Below are 22489 nucleotides of genomic sequence, written 5' to 3'. Positions count from 1 at the left end.
CTCAATGTTCCAGAATACTGATGCTTTAGGTGTGACTTATGAACAGATAAGAGTGGAAGTGGTGTTTTCTTTTACATAGGGGAGGACATAACAGTAAAGCTTAGATAGGAAATTCTTGAGGGATCATCTAATGAGGCTATGTGGATAGAATTTAGAAATAAGAAGGGGGCGGTCATATTCAAGTTCACATTTGTCATCTGACTGTACATATATATAACTAAGTGAAACAATGTTCCTCCAGACCACAGTGCACCTACACCACACATAGCACATAAACCAAAATATACTATTAATAAGTTAATAAAATATCATGCAGTAAAGAATAGCACAGGTAAACAGTACAGTAAACAACTTCCTAATGATCAGACCTCAGTGGTGGCAGGGTATTCATTAGTCTCACAGCCTGAGGGAAGAAGCTGTTACCCAGTCTGGTGATCATAGTCTTGATGCTTCTGTACCTCCTTCCCAAAGGTAGTGTGTCAAAACGATGGGTGTAGGATGGGTGGTAGGGATCCTCAATGATGTTTTGGGCCTTTCACCTGCAATACTCCCCATAAATATCACAAATGGGTGAGGGAGACCCCAGTGATCTTCTCACCAGTATTTATTGTCTTCTGTAGGGTCTTGTGGTCCAATGCCTTGCAGTTTCTGTACATAAAAATTATGCAGCTAAACAGGACACTCTCGATGGTGCTCCTGTAGAAAGTTGTCAGAATGGCAGGTGGAGAGCATCGCGTGGCTCAGCCTCCACAGGAAGTGCAGACTCTGCTGTGTCTTCTTGACTAGTGAGGAAGTGTTCTAGGTTCAGGTTAGATCATCCATTATGTGTGCACTTTGTGCTTTTCCCTCTCTCCACTGCAGAGCCATTGATGTACAACAGAGAGCGGTTGACCTGTGCCTTGCTGAAGACCACAATCATCTCTTGTCTTGTCCACTCTGAGACTCAGGTTGCTGTTCTCACTCAATTTGACAGGCCTTTATATTCCTCGTTTGCCAATTTATCATTGTTGCAGATGAGGCCAACCAACAAACTCGATGATGTTGTTTGAGCTGAATCTGGCAGTGCAGTCATGATTCAGCAACGTGAACAGCAGCAGACCGAGTTCACAACCCTGGAGGGCACCAGTGCTCAGCATAATGGAGCTTGAGATGTCACTGCCAAGTTGGACTGACTGGAAGCTTCCCGTCAAGACGTCCAACAGCCAGTTGATGTTGTTGAGTCCCTCTGAGTATAGTTTGCCCACCAGTCTCTGAGGGATGGTCATGTTAAATGCTGAGCAGAAGTCAATGAACAACATCCTGGCGTACAAGGCATCATTTTCTAGGTGGGACAGGATGGAGTGTAGGGCTGAGGCTACAGCTTGATCAGTGGACAAGTCTGAAAGTTAGGCGAACTGGAAAGGATCCAATGTAACTGGAAGGTGGGATTTTATATGATTTATTACCAACTGCTCAAAGCACTTCATGACTGTTGAAGTCAGTGCCACTGGGTGAAAATCATTTAGACAAGCTGCCATTGCTCTCTTGTGCACCAGAATAATGGTGGCTGCCTTGAAGCCTGTAGGGACAGTGGGCTATTTCAGAGAGATATTAAACATATCTGTTAAGCGCTCAGTTAGCTGAACTGCACAGTCCCTCAGCACCTGACCAGGTACGTTGACAGGCCTTGCAGGTTTGCGTGAGCTTACCCTGACCTGGGTCCTCCTCATCTCGGCTACGGCCAGACAGGGTGCCCGTTCTTCAGGAAAAGAGGGGGCTTCCCTCAATGTCATAATCATGCATAGAAAGCATTCAGCCGATCAGGAAGGGAGGTATTGCTGTCATTGAAATACAGAGTGGTTTTATAATCAGTTATAGTTTGTACACCTTACCACATGCATCACGTGTTGCTGGTGTCACAAAGGTGTTTGTGGATTTTCAGTATTACCCACACTTTGGCTTCCTGATGGAACAGGAGAGCCAGCTCTTGCTGACCTTAGAGTCATCCTGTCCCTGATCTGAAAGCAGTGCATGAACTTCAGCAGTCAGCAATGGTTTCTGGTTTGACCTGGCAGTGTAGTTTATTCACAGTAATGTCCTCCATGCAGCCAGTCACATACGGGTTAGCACATAGTGGTTAGCACAATGCTTTACAGTACCAGCGACTCTGGTTCAATTTCCACCGCTGCCTACAAGGAGTTTGTATGTTCTCCCATGACCACATGGGTTTCCTCCAGGTGCTCCAGCTTCCTCCCACAGTCCAAAGACATACCAGTTGGTAGGTTAATTGCTCATTGCAAATTGTCCCAAGATTAGGCTAGGATTATATTGGGGGATTGCTGGGCAGCACGACTTGAAGGGCCAGAAGGCCTACTCTGTGCTGTATGTTAATAAATAAATAGATAAATATTCATCAATGTTGACACAATAATTATAGATTTCCCAGTATTCTCCAGACCGTGTTTTCACTGCAATCTTACAACACTGAAGTGACACCTTCTGGCCAAGTCCTGATCTCCCTGTGAAGTGGTTTGACTCATGACCTTGGTAGGGCTTTATACAACTCCAATAGTCAGCAAGAACTTGAGCAGATGTGTTGAAAAATTACTTGAAGTTGTGGGAATACTAGGGTTGTGCTAGTCAGAGATTTCAATTTTTCTGCTATTGACTGGGCAACAAAGAGCAAAGGGGCAGATGGTGCAGAAATTGTGCAGTGCATCCACGACAGTTTCCTCACACAATATGTAGAGAAACCCACTTCAGAAGGTGCAGTACTGGACCTCCTCTTAGGCGGCAGAGTAGACCAAGTTACTGAAGAAGTGGGAGCTGGAGAGCATTTTGGCTCCAGTGACCACAATTCTATTAGCATTAATAATTATGAAAAAAGAAAAGGTTGAAGTCCTGGACTGGAGCAGGGCCAACTTTCAGAGCATTGGCAGAATCTAGCTGGGGTCCACTGTGAGATGTCATTTAAAGGCAAACAAAGAGTTGGCAAATCGGAGACTTTTAAAAGGGACATATCAAGAGTCCTGGGGCAACATGTTCCTGTAAAGATGAAGATAAAGATACCAAGTTCAGAGGACCCTGGCTGATGAGAGAAAGCAAGGCTCTAGTCAAGGAAAAGAACAAAGTATACATCACATTTAGGCTGCTGGGTACGAATGAATCCCTTGTCAAATAAAGAGTTTCATACCATGCTTAAGAGGAAAATCAGGAGTGCAGATAGGCTATGAGATGGATTTGGCAGGCAAGGTTAAAGATAATCTCAAGGGGTTTTTCAGTTACATTAACAGTTAAAAAGTGACTAGGGAGTGACAAAGTCCTCCTACAAACCATCAGGGCCACTTATGTGTGGAGTCACAGGAGATGTCTGAGATTTTTAATGTTTATTCTCCTATGTGTTTGCTAAGGAGAATATCGTGGATATAAAGAAGTGCGGGTGACAAATGCTGAGGTCTTGGTTCATATGCGTATCACGAGGAAGGAGATATTCGCAGTCTTGAATCACACTAAGATGAGCAAATCCCCAAGGCCTGACAGGGAGCACTCTCCAGACCTTATGGTAGGCCAGGGAAGAAATCATGAAGGCCATTGTAGAGATATTTTCTTCATTGTTCGCCACTGATGATTGGAGGGTGGCTAATGTTGTACTATTGTTCCATATGGTCACAAGGACAGGCCAGGGAATTATGGAGAGCCTGTCTTTAAATAAGTTACTGGAGGGAATTCTGAGGGATAAGATCTACCATCACTTGCACAATCAAGGCCTGATCAGATTCAGATTTATTTATTACATGTACATCAAAACATAGAAATAAATGCGCATTTGTATTAACAAACAACACGACCCGAGGATATGCTGGAAACAGCCCACAAGTGTTGCCAAACATTCTGGCACCAACATAACACATCCATAATGTTTTCATGGTTTCAAGCATGGGAAGTCATGTCTGACAGCTCCTTTGGAGTTTTTCCAAAGAGGTAACTAAGCATATAGATGAAGGTAGGACAGTGAATACTGTCCACGTAGACTTCAATGACACCTTTGACAAAGTCCCTTATGACAGGGTGGCATGGGATTCAGGGGGTGGTGGTGAGGTGCATTCAGAATAGACTCAATGATAAGAAGCAGAGGGTGATGGTTGAAGGTTGATTCTCTGACTAGAAACCTGTATCTAGTAGAGTACCCCAAAAGTCAATGTTGTGACCATTGTTATTCATGATTTATGTAAAGAATGTAGATATGAGTGTTATATATGTTTAGGGTAACACGATAGAGAGCTTCTTTACTCAGAGAGTGGTAACTGTGTGGAATGAGCTTCCGGTAGAAGTGGTAGAGGCAGGTTCAATTTAGTCATTTAAAAAAATTGGATAGGTATATGGACAGGAAACATAGAAAATAGAAATAAATAGGTGCAGGAGTAGGCCATTCAGCCCTTCAAGCCTGCACCATCATTCAGTATGATCATGGCTGATCATCCAACTCAGAACCATGTACCCGCTTTCTCTCCATACCCCCTGATCCCTTTAGCCACAAGAGCCATATCTAACTCCCTCTTAAATATAGCCAATGAACTGGCCTCAACTGTTTCCTGTGGCAGAGAATTCCACAGATTCACCACTCTCTGTGTGAAGAAGTTTTTCCTCATCTTGGTCCTAAAAGGCTTCCCCTTTATCCTTAAACTGTGACCCCTCGTTCTGGACTTACCCAACATCGGGAACAATCTTCCTGCATCTAGCCTGTCCAATCCCTTTAGAATTTTATACGTTTCAATAAGATCTCCCCTCAATCTTCTAAATTCCAGCGAGTATAAGCTTAGTCGATCCAGTCTTTCTTCATATGAAAGTCCTGCCATCCCAGGAATCAATCTGGTGAACCTTCTTTGTACTCCCTCTATGGCAAGAATGTCTTTCCTCAGATTAGGGGACCAAAACTGCAGACAATACTCCAGGTGTGGTCTCACCAAGGCCTTGTACAACTGCAGTAGAACCTCCCTGCTCCTGTACTCGAATCCTCTAGCTATGAATGCCAACATACCATTCGCCTTTTTCACCGCCTGCTGTACCTGCATGCCCACTTTCAATGACTGCTGTACAATGACACCCAGGTCTCGTTGCACCTCCCCTTTTCCTAATCGGCCACCATTCAGATAATAATCTGTTTTCCTGTTCTTGCCACCGAAGTGGATAACCTCACATTTATCCACATTAAATTGCATCTGCCATGAATTTGCCCACTCACCTAACCTATCCAAGTCACCCTGCATCCTCTTAGCATCCTCCTCACAGCTAACACTGCCGCCCAGCTTCGTGTCATCTGCAAACTTGGAGATGCTGCATTTAATTCCTTCGTCTAAATCATTAATATATATTGTAAACAACTGGGGTCCCAGCACTGAGCCTTGCAGTACCCCAATTGTCACTGCCTGCCATTCTGAAAAGGTCCCAGTTATTCCCGCTCTTTGCTTCTTGTCTGCCAACCAATTCGCTATCCACATCAATACCATACTCCCAATACCGTGTGTTTTAAGTTTGCACACTAATCTCCTGTGTGGGACCTTGTCAAAAGCCTTTTGAAAATCCAAATATACCACATCCACTGGTTCTTCCCTATACACTCTACTAGTTACATCCTCAAAAAATTCTATAAGATTCGTCAGACATGATTTTCCTTTCACAAATCCATGCTGACTTTGTCCGATGATTTCACCGCTTTCCAAATGTGCTGTTATCACATCTTTGATAACTGACTCTAGCATTTTCCCCACCACCGATGTCAGACTAACCAGTCTATAATTCCCTGGTTTCTCTCTCCCGCCTTTTTTAAAAAGTGGAGTTACATTAGCCACCCTCCAATTCTCAGGAACTAATCCAAAATCTAAAGAGTTTTGAATAATTATCACTAATGCATCCACTATTTCTTGGGCTACTTCCTTAAGCACTCTGGGATGCAGACCATCTGGCGCTGGGGATTTATCTGCCTTTAATCCCTTCAATTTACATAACACCACTTCCCTACTAACATGTGTTTTCCTCAGTTACTCCATCTCACTGGACCCTCTGTCCCGTACTATTTCCGGAAGATTATTTATGTCCTCCTTAGTGAAGACAGAACCAAAGTAGTTATTCAATTGGTCTGCCATGTCCTTGTTCCCCATGATCAATTCACCTGTTTCTGACTGTAAGGGACCTACATTTGTCTTAACCAAGCTTTTTCTTTTCACATATCTATAAAAGCTTTTACAGTCAGTTTTTATGTTCCCTGCCAGCTTTCTCTCATAATCTTTTTTCCCTTTCCTATTTAAGCCCTTTGTCCTCCTCTGCTGGACTCTGAAAGGAATGGAGGGTTATGGGCTGAGTGCAGGTAGGTGGGACTAGGTGAGAGAAGCGTTCGGCACGGACTAGAAGGGCCAAAATGGCTTGTTTCCGTGTTGTAATTGTTATATGGTTATATAAATGTACATGGCATGATTAGCAAGTCTGCTAATAATACTGTATTAGGGGGTCTTGTTGATATATTACAATGAATTACAAAGAGATCATGATCAGTTAGGGAGATGGGCTGAGAAATGGAAAATGGATTTGAACACAAGTGTAAGGTGATTCATTTTGGGCAGTTATCCTTGGGTAGAATGGCAGTACATTGATGAGTTTTGTGGAACAGAGAAACCTGGAAGTACAAGTGCACAGTTCGCTGAAAGCATCCGTGCAAGTAGACAAGGTGGTAAAGCTTATCAGTAGGGACATTATGTAATAGTCATTGGTGAGAGCACTCCCAGACTATGTACAGTTTTGCTCATCATGTTATAGAAAAATGATTGTCAAACTGGAGAGTGTGCAGAAGAGATTTATGACACTGCTGCCTAGACTAGAGGGGTGAGTTATTGGGAGAGATTGGTCACAGGAGAATAAGGGGTAATCTCATAGAAGTTTATGAACTCATGAGGGTATGCATAGGGTGGATGGTCACAGTTTTTTCTCTAGGGTTAAGGAATCCAAAGCTGGATGGCACTTATACAAGATAACAGGAGAGAGATTTAAAAGAAATTTGAGAAGTAACTTCTTTCCACAGGGGGTAGTGGTACCTGGAATGAGCTGCCAGAGGAAGTGGTTGAGGCAGGTGTAATTGCAACATCTGAGAAGCATATAGGTAGGTACTTGGAAAAACGGGGATTAAAGAGTTATGAGTCTATCATGGGCAAGTGCGACTAAGCAAGCAGAATGCTGTAGGTGGCATGGATCAGCTGGGTCAAACGGCCTCCTCCATGCTGTATTATTCTATGATTCTAAAATGAAGCAAAGGGTCTTCACTAGCACTCTATATTTAACAAAAACATTTTCAGATTCTTTTATTTATTAAAATTCCATTTTGTATAGTTAGCTATGGATAAAAAGCTGTGTTAACCTCTCTACCTCTCATATGAGGACAAGCTCTGAGTTTTATCTCTTCTTGAGAGAACTATACATTACTATGCAACTCTTTGGACACAAAGTGTAAATGATATATCAAGGAATTGCAACCATTTAGAGTCTTACAAAATATCTGCAAACCAGTCAATGACTGAAAATGTAGTTAGAAAGCAAAATAAAACTACTGTGGACTCCAGTTAATTGAGACACATCGGGAACCGTACATTTTGGCCCAATTAAGTGCCTGTCCCAATTAGCTGAAGTTTCATGGAAAAAGTTAATAAAAAGGTATTAAAAAAGACAATCTACCATTTAACAGTATAACAAATTACATATATATGAAATACAGAACAAATTAGAATATAGTCCTAACACTACCACAGAACTGTGTATTAGTTCCTAATAATAAACAATAGAAATTCTGCAGATGCTGAAAATCCAAAGCAACACACACAAAATGCTGGAAGAACTCAGCAGGTTGGGTAGTATCATTGGAAAAGAGTAAACAGTCGACATTTTGGGCTGAGACCCTTTTTCAGGACTGAAAAGGAAGGGGGAAAGATGCCAGAATAGAAAGGTGGGGGGGGGGAGGGGAAGGATGATAGCTAGAAGGTGATAAGGTGATTGGTGGAGTCAGGATGGGTAGTAAAGGGATATAGTGGAAGAAATCTGATAAGAGAGCAGAGTGGACCATAGCAGAAAGGGAAGGAGGACGGGGAACCAGGGGAAGGGGACAGGCAGATGAGAAGAGGTAAGAGGCAAGAGGCCAGAGAAGGGAAGTGGGGGGAGGATTTTTTTTTTAATGGAAGGAGAAATTGATATTCATGTCATCAGGTTGAAGGCTATCCAGACAGAACACAAGGTGTTGCTCCTCCACCCTGAGGATGGCTCATCGTGACACAAGAACGGGCCATGGATGACTTGTGGCAGATACAGTGCAGGTGCTCAATGAAGCGGTCCCACAATTTACGACAGATCTCACCATTGTGGAGGAAGCCACATTAGGAGCACTGGACACAACGAATTCGCAGGTAAAGTGCTGCCTCACCAGGAAGGACTATTTGGGGTCCTGAATGGAGGTTAGTTCTTGATAGTTATCATTGGAGGAATTCATCCAATGTATGCATGCTTTTGATTTACTGTAAATGACCAAAATCAGTGCAGATACCTTGTGTAGATAATGGACTACATTCAATAATGCTATCGACTATTGCATCCTCTAAATCTTCATTGTCATTATAACATTCAAGATGATTGTCAATACCTTAAAATTCTATGTAATTCTTAGCTTTTAGTGAAATTGTTTCATTTTCACTCCCAGCCATTTCTGCTATCTCCAACCCCAAATGCTTGAAACTGCAGTGAACTATACAGTTCTGAATTGTCTTACTGTTTATTTCTTGCCAACTATCAGTGACAAAAAAAACTACTTTTTACACGCAACTGATGCAATTTAAAAACTGTTCACTCTGTGCACGATACGGTGTCTAATGTCAACACAAGTGCACTCATCTGATCCTAGTTAAACACCGTTTGGCAATAGTCTCCTGTCCCAATTTAGTGGTTATAGTGTCCCACATAAATGAAGGGAATCCCAGCTATTTTCTCAATTGGTTTTGCTCTTTAAGAGCTGTCCCAAATAAGTGACTGCCCAATTAACCGACGGCGTAATTAACCAGAAATCACTGTATTTAATGCAATTACATGCTTGTAATTCACTCCTAAAAGTTGCTAATCTGTAAATCTATACACTTTACTGTACCATAGTATCAAATTAAATAAATCAAATCTTTTTTGTTTTCTATTAATTTAATACAACTTTTGGAAGTTTGAAGAAGCCAGTGTTTCAGCCATTTGATCTAACATTTGGTTCAAAGGAAGTGATTTTTTGTAAATAAACACAAAACGCTGCTACAATTAAAATGGATAGCTTGTGAATAAAATCTAAGACTTATTCAACCTAATTTATTTTCAGCAAATATATCTAAATTTAATGAAGGAAGCATGCTCACCTTCACGTTCTCGCTCACTCTCTGGTCTTGCCCTTGGCCCAGTATCAGACCAATCCCCTCGAAGCCTGAGGCGTTTAACAGGTGGCTGCCGGATCTAGATATAAATATAAGAAATCAGAATGAAAATGAAAGGATTATTCAATTATTTCAAAACAGGATTATTAACCTAGAACATCTTTTTCTACATTAATAGCATGCTGTTAGTACCCAAGCCATAATAACATTCAAAAGTGCATAAATTGTTTTTACTTAATTTTATGTGAAACCTCATGCTCTACACTAAACACTGATTGGGATTCATTACACCTTTCTACATTTGATAGATGACTGAAAAGCAGTTTATTCAGCTTTGCTTTCCCAATATTCACAAGATTTGTAACTTAATCACTAAAAATCTCTCACATTGCCTTAGACATCCAACTTTAAAAGAAAATGTGTTCAGACATTCAACCATGAAAAACTAATGCTTCCTTAAAGCATCAATAAAATTAAAAATAACTTGATCCCCAATATAAAGCAGAATAACAACCATTACCAATTGTTTCACATCTCTGCAGAAATTTCTTCAGGTATTTCATGATATCATTCCATGTGTAAGACTCCTCTGACTTTGCTGGGGAATATAGACATTAGCTGGGGAAGAGTGGGTGGAGGGGGAGAGGGAAAGGGCAATCTAAGGGTAACACTAGCACAGCAGCAGATGAGATTACTTAGTTTTAGCCTTAAGGAACACTTCTTCCATTCATGATCCTCTACTTCCTTCAACATGACCAGCCACAAATGAGTTCTGATCTCAGGATCAAGTGGCCAAATCTGTTTCAATTAAACAACCAGCCACTAACTGTAGCTCCTCCAGTAACTCCCACAACAAACACCCGATCCACAGCATGGACCTTCAAAATACTATGCTGGAACTTGTACCCAATTTTACCACATCCTTTCCGCAACAAGCTTCTCCAACTTACATTTAGAAAGTGCAGAAAAATAGACCTTCCTCAGTGTATACAAGGCAGGTCCTGATTATCATTTTATCTTTCTGATTCCTGGTCCTGAACCAGCCACAAAAAGCCAAAAAGGCACATTCAGAGATCAGAAAGAACTACGGATGCTGGAGGAGAGAAAAGGATCTAGGGTGTGGGTTAGGGTTTATACTGGAAGACTAAGTGTATGTCCATGGCAGACTGTAAGGGTGTTTGATTGTGGGAGAGATGGATGATCCTCAGTCATGTACAGGAGGTCAGTAAAAAAGCAACTGAGGGGTACTTTACTCCTGATTGAACTGATAACTCTGACTTCTCCATAACAGCCCAGAGGCCTAAGAGATCCGGTCAACCATTTGTGCCTTTTTTGGTAGGTGGAGAAGTTATTAAAAAGTTAATTCCTGAAATTTCTTAGTGAGCAAGAGAGAATATATGCATTCTCACTGGATAACAATAAATAAGCAGTTGAAAGATAACTTGTAGGTTAAAAACAATGAAAAATGTACAAATCAGTAAGAATTAAAAAACCATAAAAACAAGAGATTTTGCAGATGCTGGATATCCAGAGCAAGACACACAAAAATGCTGCAGGAACTCAACAGGTCACGCAGCACCTATGGAAGTGAATAAACAGTCAACATTTTGGGCTATGACTCTTCATCAAGACTGGAAAGGAAGGCGAAAGAAGCCAGAATAAGAAGGTGGATGGAGGGAAGGAGTACAGGCTAGAAGGTGATAGGTGAAAATTTTTAAAAACCTGGATTTAGACCCTTATTCACAGTTTACTGCATAATTATACATGTTAAACATTTTTAAAAAGGTTTACAGAATAACTGTTGGAAATATTATAAGAAATGCTTTCTTAGAAACCCGACATGATTATTCTGTCATTAACAGATGGAAGAATTTCACTTACAGTGCTTCTTTGCATCCTTATAAACTGGAAGGCATAATTTCAGTCACATACACAGATGTGCCATGAAGCTTTGATTATTTGCTTCTACTGTCAGTGAATGTAAAAACAATTGATGACTGTTAATAGAACAGCCAATTTCACTAAATTATAAATTAAATAGCTGATAGTCTGCTCTACCACTTTAAAATAGATATAAAAGTTTAAATGGCAAAGTTTAAAACATGGACACAACTAGTGAGGTGAAGCAGTCCATTTCTTAATATCATCTCTAGGTTTCTACAAAATAGGTAATATTATAGATCAAAGGATCATATCAAATACACAATATAACCAACATATGAATTTTATTAAAATACAGTTTAATCACAATGGGGCTTTTCAGAAACTGATTTCTTCTATTACCTCCAACAGCTGTTCTATAAACAGAGTGTGAACATGAATCATGTGCTGTTGGTGTTCCTGGAAATGAATTCACTTTGGTAAACAAATATTAGGCATGTTGCAAACACAGACGCCTGAGCGTGTGACCTTGCAAAGACTATCAAGGGATACTCTAATAGAGGACAGTAATGCATTCAGTTTTAGTCTGTTGAAAAATACTACTATGGCTCTTGATAAACATCCTTGTACCTTTCTGTTAAAAAGTATCACGCTGAAACATACATATTTTGCTTGCAATTTTCCCAGATCTTAGCACTAATGGCAAGGCCAGCATTTACCATCCATTTCTAATTGCCCTTAAGAAGTTGGCATGAATGATACATGCCACTTATCAGCCCATGCCTTAACAAAACCACAGTGCATGCAAACATAGACAGCTCCATTTGCTCAGGAGTGTGAATGGAATCAAATGTTGTGTTATTGTCAGCAAACATCCTCGCTTCTTAAACACAAGAGATTCTGCAGTTCTGGAAATCCACAGCAACGCAAACAAAATGCTGGAGGACCTCAAGAGGTCAGGCAGCATCAATGGAAATGAATTAACAGTTGACATTTCGAGTCGATCCTTCTTCAGGACCTCACTTCTTACTTGGGCACAAACCAAAATCATTGGCAAAACACCTGAAGATGGTTGGACTTAGCACTCTGCCATGAGGATGTCATGTGCTGCAAAGACTGACTGCATATCCATAACATTTTGGGAAGTATGATACTAATCAATAGAATGTTTTCCTACTGATGTTCACTGTCTTAAATTTTACCAGAGTTCCTGTATTTTACCAGGGTACCGGTCATTGGTTGTGTAGGTTATTGATAGTTAAGTAGGTATTGATTTGAAAGTTGATTACAACTTTGATAACTTTGCTGATATTGTGAGTAAACTGATTATTAGCTGTGTGTATGTGCCCTACTTTTTTTCTTGTACAACAAGACCTACTCTGGGCTATGTTATACACTGTTAAGTAGATGTCAATATTGTAACTAATAGCATTGCCAGATGTATTACTAGTTCTGGAGAGCAGCTCTTCAGCACTACAGCCAGGAGGTTGCCTGGTCAAATAGTCTTGACAGTTGTGTAAGCCATTCTTGAGGTCATAAAGATTGAACAGAATTAGATGAATATTGGCATCTTTAGTGGCTGAGATTACAGTAGGAAATGAGATGGACCGCACCTCTTTTGGTTGAAAATGGTACGGCATGCAAGCTGATGTCGGGGAAGCAAATGGTATTTTGGAGGGCTGAATGTGATATCAAATCTTCATGCTGACAAAGTATGGTTTGTGGTCTAATTCAATAAATCACTTTAGTTTGTGGATACAGGGACTCGTAAACAGGGAAATCAACATTTTCTCTAGAACCTCCAGACATGGTACAATAATAGAAATCAATTCAGCAATGCCAGTGAACAAGACTTTGGCTTTGCTTTCACTGGCCTATGATGAGTTCCAATCAGAGACATCTGGTTTAAGAACTCAATCCTCACGTTTCAAACAAAAAATTTATGCTAATGTACATGACATAAAGTTAAATTAGATCAATGCAGAAATGTTTTATCTTGTAAAATTATGCCAAGTAGTATCCCAGTTGCTGCCCGAGCATTAATTCAACCAATGAAATAGATGAAATATTGAAATAAAAGCTTTTCGTGTTTTGATTGCACTTAATGGAAAGTTGAATTGAAAATATGTGATGAACTAACACAATTAGACGACGTTTTAAAAGATTATTTTCTTGTTAAGAGTTTCTTTTAAAAACATTCATGTGTAACAAATAGGTACAATTGAATGTTAGAATAAAACAAAAAACATTATTTGAAATATTATCATTTTAAGATCAATGTTGGTCATCAACTGAGAGTTATAAGATCTTAAAAAATTGAAATTACTAAAGGTAGATACAAAATAATGTCCTATTATACTCAATTTCTTAATAAAAGGTGGAGGGGTGAGGTTATTTGTTAAGGAAAAGGTCACAGCAGTTCTCAGTCAGGACAGAATGGAGAACCTGTCTAGTGAAGCATTATAGGTGGAAATGAGAAATAAGAAAGATATGGCCATGTTAATGGGGCTATATTACAGACCACCCAACAGTCCAAGGGACTTAAGAGGAACAAATTTGCAGACAGATTACAGACTGCATTGCAGATGATTTCAACTTTCCAAATATTGACTGGGACTCCCATACTGTAAAAGGACTAGATGGGATAGGTTTGCTTCAAATGTGTTCGGGAACGTTTCATTAATTAATACATAGAAGTCCCAACGAGAGAGTGTGCGATATTTGATCTGCTGTTAGGGAATCAGACAGGGCAGGTGACAGAAATTTGTGCAGGGGATCACTTTGCATTCGTGATCACAATGCCATTAGTTCCAAAGTAAATATGCAAAAAGATAGGTCTGGTCCGTGGGTAGAGATTCTAAATTGGAGAAAGGCCAATGTGATGGCATCAGACAGCATCTGGCAAGTGTGGATTGGGTCAGGCTGTTTTCTGGCAAAAGTATACTTGGAAAGAGGGAGGCCTTCGAAAGCGAAATTTTGAGAGTACAAAACTTATATGTGCCTGTCATAATAAAAGGTAAAGATAACAGGTGTAGGGAAACTTGGTTTTCAAGAGATATTGAGGCCCTGGTTAAGAAAAAAGAGAAGAGCATAGGAGGTACAGGCAGGTAGGAAAAAATGGGGTGCTTATGGAGTATAAGAAATGCAAGAGAATGAAAGAAATCAGGAGGGTTAAAAGAAGGCATGAGGTTACCCTAGCAGACAAGGTGAAGGACAATCTTAAGGGATTCTACAGATATGTTAAGAGCAAAAAGATTGGAAGGGACAACAATTCGTCCTCTGGAAGATCAGAATGGTAATCCATCTGTGGAGTCAAAAGAGATGGGGGGGGGGAATCTTACATATTTTTACATTTGTATTTATTCAGGAGATGGATACACAGTCTACAGAAGTGAGGCAAAGTGGCATTAGCCTCATGGACTCGATATAGATTACAGAAGAGGAAGTCTTTGCTGTACTGGGGTAAATTAGGTGGATAAATCCCCAGGGCCTGACACAGTGTTCTCTCGGACTCTGCGGGAGGCAAGTGCAGAAATTGCCAGATTTAAATTATCCTTAGTGACAGGTGAGGTACCCAGGATTGGAGGGTAGCCAATGTTGTTCCGCTGTTCAAGGAAGGCTCTTAAAAAAAACCAAACAAACCAGAAATTATAGGTCAGTGAGCCTGATGCCAGTGGTGGGGAGATATACAAGTATTTGGATAGTCATGGACTGCTTAAGGACAGGCAGCATGGCTTCATGTGTGGTAGTCAATCTTCAAGAGTTTTTCAAGGAAGTTACCAGGTAGTTGGTGAAGACAAAGTAGTTGATTTTTTCTATGTGGACTTTAGTAAGGCATTTGATAAGCTCCCACATGGGAGATTGGTCAAGAAGGTTCAGCCACTTGGCATTCAAGGTGAGGTAGTAAGTTGGCTTAATGGGAGAAGACAGAGTGGTAGTAGATGGTTCCCTCGCTGACTAGTGGAGTGCTGCAGGAATCAATGCTGGGTATACTGTTGTTTGTCATCTATATCAATGATCTGGATGACAATGTGGTTAACTCGATCAGCAAATTTGCAGATGACACCAAGATTGAGGGTGGAGGTGACAGTGAAAACGGCCATCAAGGTTTGCAGACAAGTGCGAGGTATTGCACTTCAGTAGAATCAACCAGGGTAGATCTGACACAGTGAACATTAGGACTGAGGAATGTGGTAGAACAAAGGGATCTGGGAATACAGGTCTATAGTTCATTAAAGTGACGTCACAGGTATATAGGATCATAAAGAAAGCCTTTGGCACATTGGCCTTCATAAATCAAATATTGAGTACAGGATTTATGTTGAAGTTGTACAAGACATTGGTGAGGCCTGATTTGGAGTACTGTGTACAATTTTGGTCACCAACCTACAGGAAAGATGTAAATAAGGTTGAAAGAGTAGAGAGAAAATTTTCAAGAATATTGCCCGTTTGGGAGGTCGTGAGTTACAAGGAAAGATTTAATAGGTTAGAACTTTATTCCTTGGAATGTGGAAGATTGAGAGGAGATTTGATAGAAGTATACAAAATTATAAGGGGTATAGATATGGTAAATGCAAGCAAAATTTTTCCACTAAGGTTTGGTGGGACTATGGCCACAGGGCATAGGTTAAGGGTGAAAAGTGAAAAATTTAAGGGAACACGAGGGGAAACGTCTTCACTTAGAGGGTCCTGAAAGTGTGGCACAAGCTGTCAGCAAAAATGATGCATACAAGCTTGATTTCAACATTTAAAAATTTGAATAGGTAAATGAATAGTAGTGATATGGAGGCTAACGTCTCAGTGCAGGTTAACAGGAGTAAGCAGTTTAAATAGTTTGGCACGGACTAGTTGTACCAAAGAGTTTGATTCGGTGCTGTACTTTTCTATGACTTTTAATATTAAACCACTACCATTGGTGCTACTATGTCCAAAAGATAAAGCCTATTTTTTAAGAGCTTTCTCAAAAGTCTGCTACAAGGAAAATCAGTAGGAACTCTCAATGGGGATTAATCATCCTGAGAGTTGACACTGACCAGAAATATAATTGAACCAGTGCATAAAATACATGGTCTCAAGAGAAAGATTTCCCCCTCCTACACCAAACGTACAAAATTGCCTACCTCTGGTTCTCTTCTCTCATCTGTTGAAGGGAGCTTAAGCTCACGTCCCTGATCATCATAGGGATCAAAAAGGTAAATATAATCCGAGGAATAACTAACGAGAATGTCCTGTCCATCATTACTGTAACAGAGGGATGTAACTCGACAAGATTTATTGGTAAGATGTGGGGGTACAAATCTTGCACACATTCCAGTAGTTGTACGTGCATTGTAACTACCTGCAATGAAACAGATAAACGTTATTCAATAGAATTTTATAGGAGAAAGTTAGTTTTTTTTGCTTCTCCCTGTCCATTAAGAGCACTAGGTACTATGTCTTTTTTTAAATCTTCAAATAATCATCCACTCACTGTTTCACTTTAAAAACATTTATATGATTTCTAGTTCATCTACTAATCCTGATTTAGCATTCACTGTTCTTTGCTTCCAATCAAACTGTCCAGATATAGTCTGATCATCAATCATAATGGCTTTTATTCCTCCTGCATTATTGCTGCTGAAGTCTATCCACATTTCCTTAACCATCCTTCCCCCCCCCCCCCCCAGAATATTTCACCTCTTGTGCAGAAATAGTTTTGAGAGGGATGATGCATAGAGTTTACATGTACTATAGTTTATATTTTATCAGAAATTTTGTTGCTATTAAGTCAGAAATCTTGTTTGAGCTTAAAAGCCATAGCAACATAATGCCACCCCCCCACCCCCCCAACCAGCATTTCACATTTCACATTTCAGGTGAACAAGAACACATTTATTAACATTTATATTATGAATTCACTCCAATTACATTTTCCTAATGCAAGTTACCACATGCATTTTATTAAATCAAACAAATTGATTACATTTTAGCTGAGTGTACTGTTAAAAAGGCTCTTATTTTGCATGACAAAATGAAGAATTAAAAACCTGTAGCCCTTGTGCCAAGCATCCTTCGATCATATATTCTCACAGAACTATCCGAGCAACCAACAGATAAGTAGTATGGCATCAAAGGGCAGATAGCGATTGAAGTAGCAGCACGGCGGCAGTTTATCAAAATATCCTGTTTTGAAAGACAATTTAAAATCTTACAGACCATGTCATAAGCTAGGCACTCTTGCTTACAAAACTGGTAACTAAAATATTTTAAAATAAACTAACACTCCAAGACAGAACTTCCATTTTGACCACAATCTCAATTATGCATTTAGCAGTAAAATAATTGCATCAAAATTCAAGTACAGAGGTAGTACGACTGAAAGTAAACGAAGTTAACACATGTCATTAATGAGTCCAATTCGGAGAACAGCTTTTCTTTAAGATTAAGAGATTTGGCTACAAAACAGTTTTGCATTGCTTGATTGGATTCTTCACTTCAAAACAAGGACTGCGAATACAAAACAGCTCTGCTTTACAGATTTACTCATTTATACTCAGTTACTTAACAGTAAATGAGAGAAATTCAGTACATTTGCAGTAACACAAAGTTAACCTACATCTCAAATTTCTAATTCAAAACAAAGCATTCCAGGTTAGAATTACCATTATGAGCAATTGATCAAACAACTCATGATATATGTAGTTCAAGCAATATTTTGAGAGGTGTGATCAGATTGCATCTTTCAATCCAAAATTATCCTTTATGAACGTTGACCTATTTAGTGACTTTTCACCAATATTTATAAGCAATCTGTCACCAATGAAGTGAGCCTATCCAAATTTTTTTAAGTAGAGACATACATGGATCACAAAATCTATTACCAACACCTGGTGGAGAGCACTCTTAACACATGGTACAATTAAACATGAATGAGCACCCACAATTTTATTATAGCAAAACACTGTGCACTATTTCATATTTTCTTGCCATTGTTTACAATGATTGCTTCACTGATCAACCACAGCAGGAAATCGAAAATAATCTCTTACTATTTTTAAAAATCAAAGCAGCTCTGCGAGAAGCAAAAAGGATTCACAGGAATGAATCTAACTACAGATAATCAACAATCTTTCCCTTCATAAGCATCCCATACTCCCACCCCATCATTCCTCATTACCCCTTACCCACACTACTACCCCAAATCCAAGACATTACTCAGTTTTAGTTTATCCATTTTAAAACACTTTATCATGTTTGCAAATTCATACCAATTTGTGACAAATTTGGAAATAAAATACAGATTTTTGCCCTGATGAATAAAGCACACAAAGGAAATGCAGTACATTTTGTTTGTTAAAATGGATGCTAATTTCCACAATGTGTATTTTCAAACTCACATCTTTGCAATCTTCTTTTGTACAGTTTGTCTTCGCTCTAACATCAAACCACCTTACAGTACCATCTTCACCACATGATAGAAAAGTATAAGGATCATTTGGTACAGTCATGATCTGAGCAATAAAACAAAAAATGTAAGATAATCTTATATCCTTGCTGATTGGAATAACAGTAGCGGAGCGGAGTAATGATGGTGCTAAACGGCGACTCCTTTGCTTGCATCTTCGGAAACAGCTCTATTTCCATCTTAAATATCTTTATTTTTCCCTTTCAGGGTTCTTTTGAAAACCCTGACCTGGAGTTACACGCTGACTTCAGTTCTTTGTAGGAATGAGACCTGCTCTCAGGGTTTCATAACTGGCCGTTGTTCGGCATGGCAAGGGCTCAGCCTAAGAGTCTGGCTCAAATTTGGAAGCCTAGGATCTCGGGGTTCTGGAAATTGGGGGGGGGGGGAATCGAGGGTCGGTGTCACGGCAGGAGACCCATGTGTTGTCGGGAGAGTTGAAATATCTACGGCTGTATGCCTGGAGACCTGAGATCTTTGAGATCTTCAGGCAAAGAGCTCGGAAAAAGTGACGTTATGGACTTTTAACATCCTAAACCAGTGAGTTGTTTGTTATGTCTCCCCTCTCACTGTGAAAAGACACCACCTCCTTTTCTCTTACTAGGGAGACAGAGCGCCTCTGGTATGTCGTATACTGGGTGAAATGTGAAGTCTTTGCGGTAACTGCAAGTTTGTGTCTTTGCTATTGCTTTGCTCACACTTGAGTGCTCGGTGGCAGGTGCCGATGCTTTTTTTTGCCGGTGGAGGGATAGGGGATTGTTGCTTCCTGCCGTTTACATGCGGGAGGGAGGGGAGCGGGGGAGGGAGACTTTGGAGTTCTAACATTTAACTGTCATTCATTCTTTTGGGCACTCCTGTTTTTGTGGATGGCATCGATGAAGCAGCATTTCATGGTGTATATTGTCTACACTTCTCTGACATTAAATTGGACCTTTGAACCTTTGATCTGGATTAAATAAACAGAAATATTAGGCTGTTTTTCAATTACATTGAGTTCAAGGTACATCCAATTACTTTAATACAATTTCTTTCAAAGTGACAAAAACATTTTTTTTGGCTAGAATGTTACTTAAATTGTTCAATTTTCAACAAAGAATAGGCATTTAATCATCCAAGTGAGTTTCAGATGATTAAAGATTAACTATTGGATAATAATTGAGTGTTTTAAAATTTTCTGTTTTTATTAAAACTTTTTTTTAAAAAACTGAAAGTTGTTGTTTGATAGGTGTCATTAGGGATTCTGGAATATGGTTTATTATTTATAAATTAAAATAATAATTTTAGTTCATACAAACATTTGTATTGATAGCAAAAGATGCTGCCTGGATTAGGGAGCATGCCTTATGAGAATAGGTTGAGTGAACTCAGCCTTTTCTCCTTGGAGCGAAGGAGGATGAGAGCTGACCTGATTGAGGTGTATAAGATGATGAGAGGCATTGATTCGGTGGATAGTCAGAGGCTTTTTCTCAGGGTTGAAGTGGTTGCCACTAGAGGACACAGGTTAAGGTGCTGGGGAGTAGGTACAGAGGAGATGTCAGGGCTCAAGCTTTTTACGTAGAGAGTGGTGAGTGCGTGGAATGGGCTGCCAGCAATGGTGGTGGAGGCGGATACCATAGGGTCTTCTAAGAGGCTTTTAGATAGGTACATGGAGCTTAGTAAAGTAGGGGGCTATAGGTAAGGCTAGTAATTTCTAAGGTGGGGACATGTTCGGCACAACCTTGTGGGCCAAAGGGCTTGTATTGTGCTGTAGGTTTTCTATGTTTCTATATTTCTAAAATGGAGTCGTAATTTATATTTACTCTTTTCATGCAAGATGTAACCAAATGGTAAATTACATCCATGAACTATACTAGATTTTCAGATTTTATCCAGTGCCATCATGTCTTCATTATTATAGACTACTGATATAGGAAATACAGAATGGACTTTTCTACATTCTAGCACAAATGCTATTCATAATTATGTATAATTGCCAACATACTCCAGCTATTTTTACTACCCTGTTAACAGCAGAAGATTCCCACATCCTTAAGTACTATTAACTGATGAATGGATTTTGAGGCATGGGTGGAAAAAGAATGGACAAGAAAGATTTTGCATTTCCTGAAGCTTTCAGACTAAGCTGATAGCCAAGTTATTATTTTAGAAGGGCAAGAAAGGGCAAGAAAGCAATAAGTAACTTTATACCCGATTGGCAACATTTAGTACCTTTTAGAATTTTCACTTTTGATTAAGAGCCTTTCAGTGCCAATTCATCAATTTTGTAATGAAGGTGCACTCTGGAGAATTAATTTAGAGAGTACAGTATCTACCAAACTAAACAATATTCATCTCTAAATTGTCTGAATTCGAGGGCTCTCTAGCTTCATAGTACTTTATCAATGATATCAGCAAAATGATCAATATTATATACTGTATATTACCTCATAAGCTGTTCCATAGTGGCAGTTAAACTGGCACTGTCGATTTGCTTCTGCATCTCTCTCTGTGTTTGTATAAAATATGACACCATCTCCTGAGCAGGAAATAATCTGTTTGTCACTGGTGTGTGGAAGAAATTTTGCACTAAAAATGTTTGCTCGATGACCCGAACGAATAGTTGAAAGAATCTGAAACCAAAATTTTTCTTGAAAATAAAGACAGACACAGTTTCTACTAAATAACTCAAGCAAAATTATCTTTAGACGAATACAAACAGACAGGACCAAGGACTCCTTGGAACCACAAAGCAAATGACAAATAGATTTTAGTTGAACATGTCTTCCTCACATCTATTCACATCTTCAATGCAATGAAATTTAGCATTACCTGAAGTGGCAACTTTGACCCCTCATAATTTTAAATGAAGTTAACTTCTATTTTCCAATATTTGACAGCAAAATAAAATGGCAACAAGAAAGAAATGTTGAAAGTTTTACTAAAATCATGCCCACTTGTCAAAATACACAATTACCTTAGCATGAAATTCAGTGAGTTCAGCTTTAAAAAATATATTTCCAAATTTAGTCTGGCAACATGAAATACCAATTTTCTTAACAGATCGTAAGACATATGAGCGGAACTAGGCCACTCGGCCCATCGAGTCTGCTCTACCATTCAATCATGGCCAATCTTTTTTTCCCCTCCTCAGCTCCACCTCCCAGTCTTCTCCCTGTAACCTTTGATTTTGCGTCCAATCAAGAACCTATCAAACTCTGCCTTAAATACAGCCAACAACCTGGCCACCACAGCTGCCTGTGGTAATAAATTCCATAAATTAACCACACTCTGGCTAAAGGAATTTTTCCGCATCTGTTTTAAATGGACATCCCTCTATCCTGAGACTGTGCCCTCTTGTCCTAGACTCCCCCATCATGGAAAACATTCTTTCCACATCTGCTCTGTCTAGGTCTTTCAACATTCGAAAGGTTTCAATGAAATCTCCCACTCATCCTTCTAAATTTCAGTGAATACAGACCCAGAACTATCAAACTTTCTTCGTAAGATAACCCTTTCTTTCCCTGAATCATCCTTGTATTCATCCTTACTGCTCACAAATGGGATTCTAGGGTGTGCTAGAAACTTCAGAAGATCAAGGAGCATCAAATACTATAAAATAGGGTGCATCTAAACAGAGTTAAAGAGAGACTGAGAAGAAATATGTTTGAACAGATACAAGTTTCATACATGTAATGACAGGATGGAAACAGCAGAATAGCCTATTTCTGCTCCTATATACCTATAAACCCCATTTCCAGAAAAGTTGGGATAT

The 22489-nt window shown here is 39.6% G+C and overlaps 1 protein-coding gene across 6 annotated transcripts in view; it reads right to left on the bottom strand.

Annotated features, from left to right (window-relative positions):
* Positions 1–22489, bottom strand: part of dcaf6 (ddb1 and cul4 associated factor 6) — a 169998-nt gene that overhangs the window by 123715 nt on the left and 23794 nt on the right. For all 6 annotated transcript variants that reach the window (XM_073045489.1, XM_073045490.1, XM_073045487.1 and 3 more), the window contains exons 4-8: positions 21162–21347; positions 18674–18787; positions 17324–17459; positions 16418–16635; positions 9402–9495 (exon numbers count right to left, since the gene is read on the bottom strand). In XM_073045489.1, coding sequence (XP_072901590.1) covers positions 9402–9495; positions 16418–16635; positions 17324–17459; positions 18674–18787; positions 21162–21347 — 748 coding nt within the window. The remainder of the gene's footprint in view (positions 1–9401; positions 9496–16417; positions 16636–17323; positions 17460–18673; positions 18788–21161; positions 21348–22489) is intronic.

The sequence above is a fragment of the Hemitrygon akajei genome, chromosome 5 (assembly GCF_048418815.1).
Source record: "Hemitrygon akajei chromosome 5, sHemAka1.3, whole genome shotgun sequence".
NCBI lineage: Eukaryota > Metazoa > Chordata > Chondrichthyes > Myliobatiformes > Dasyatidae > Hemitrygon > Hemitrygon akajei.
The sequence above is the reverse complement of the archived record's forward strand: the minus strand, read 5'-3'. Positions and strand labels throughout refer to the sequence as shown.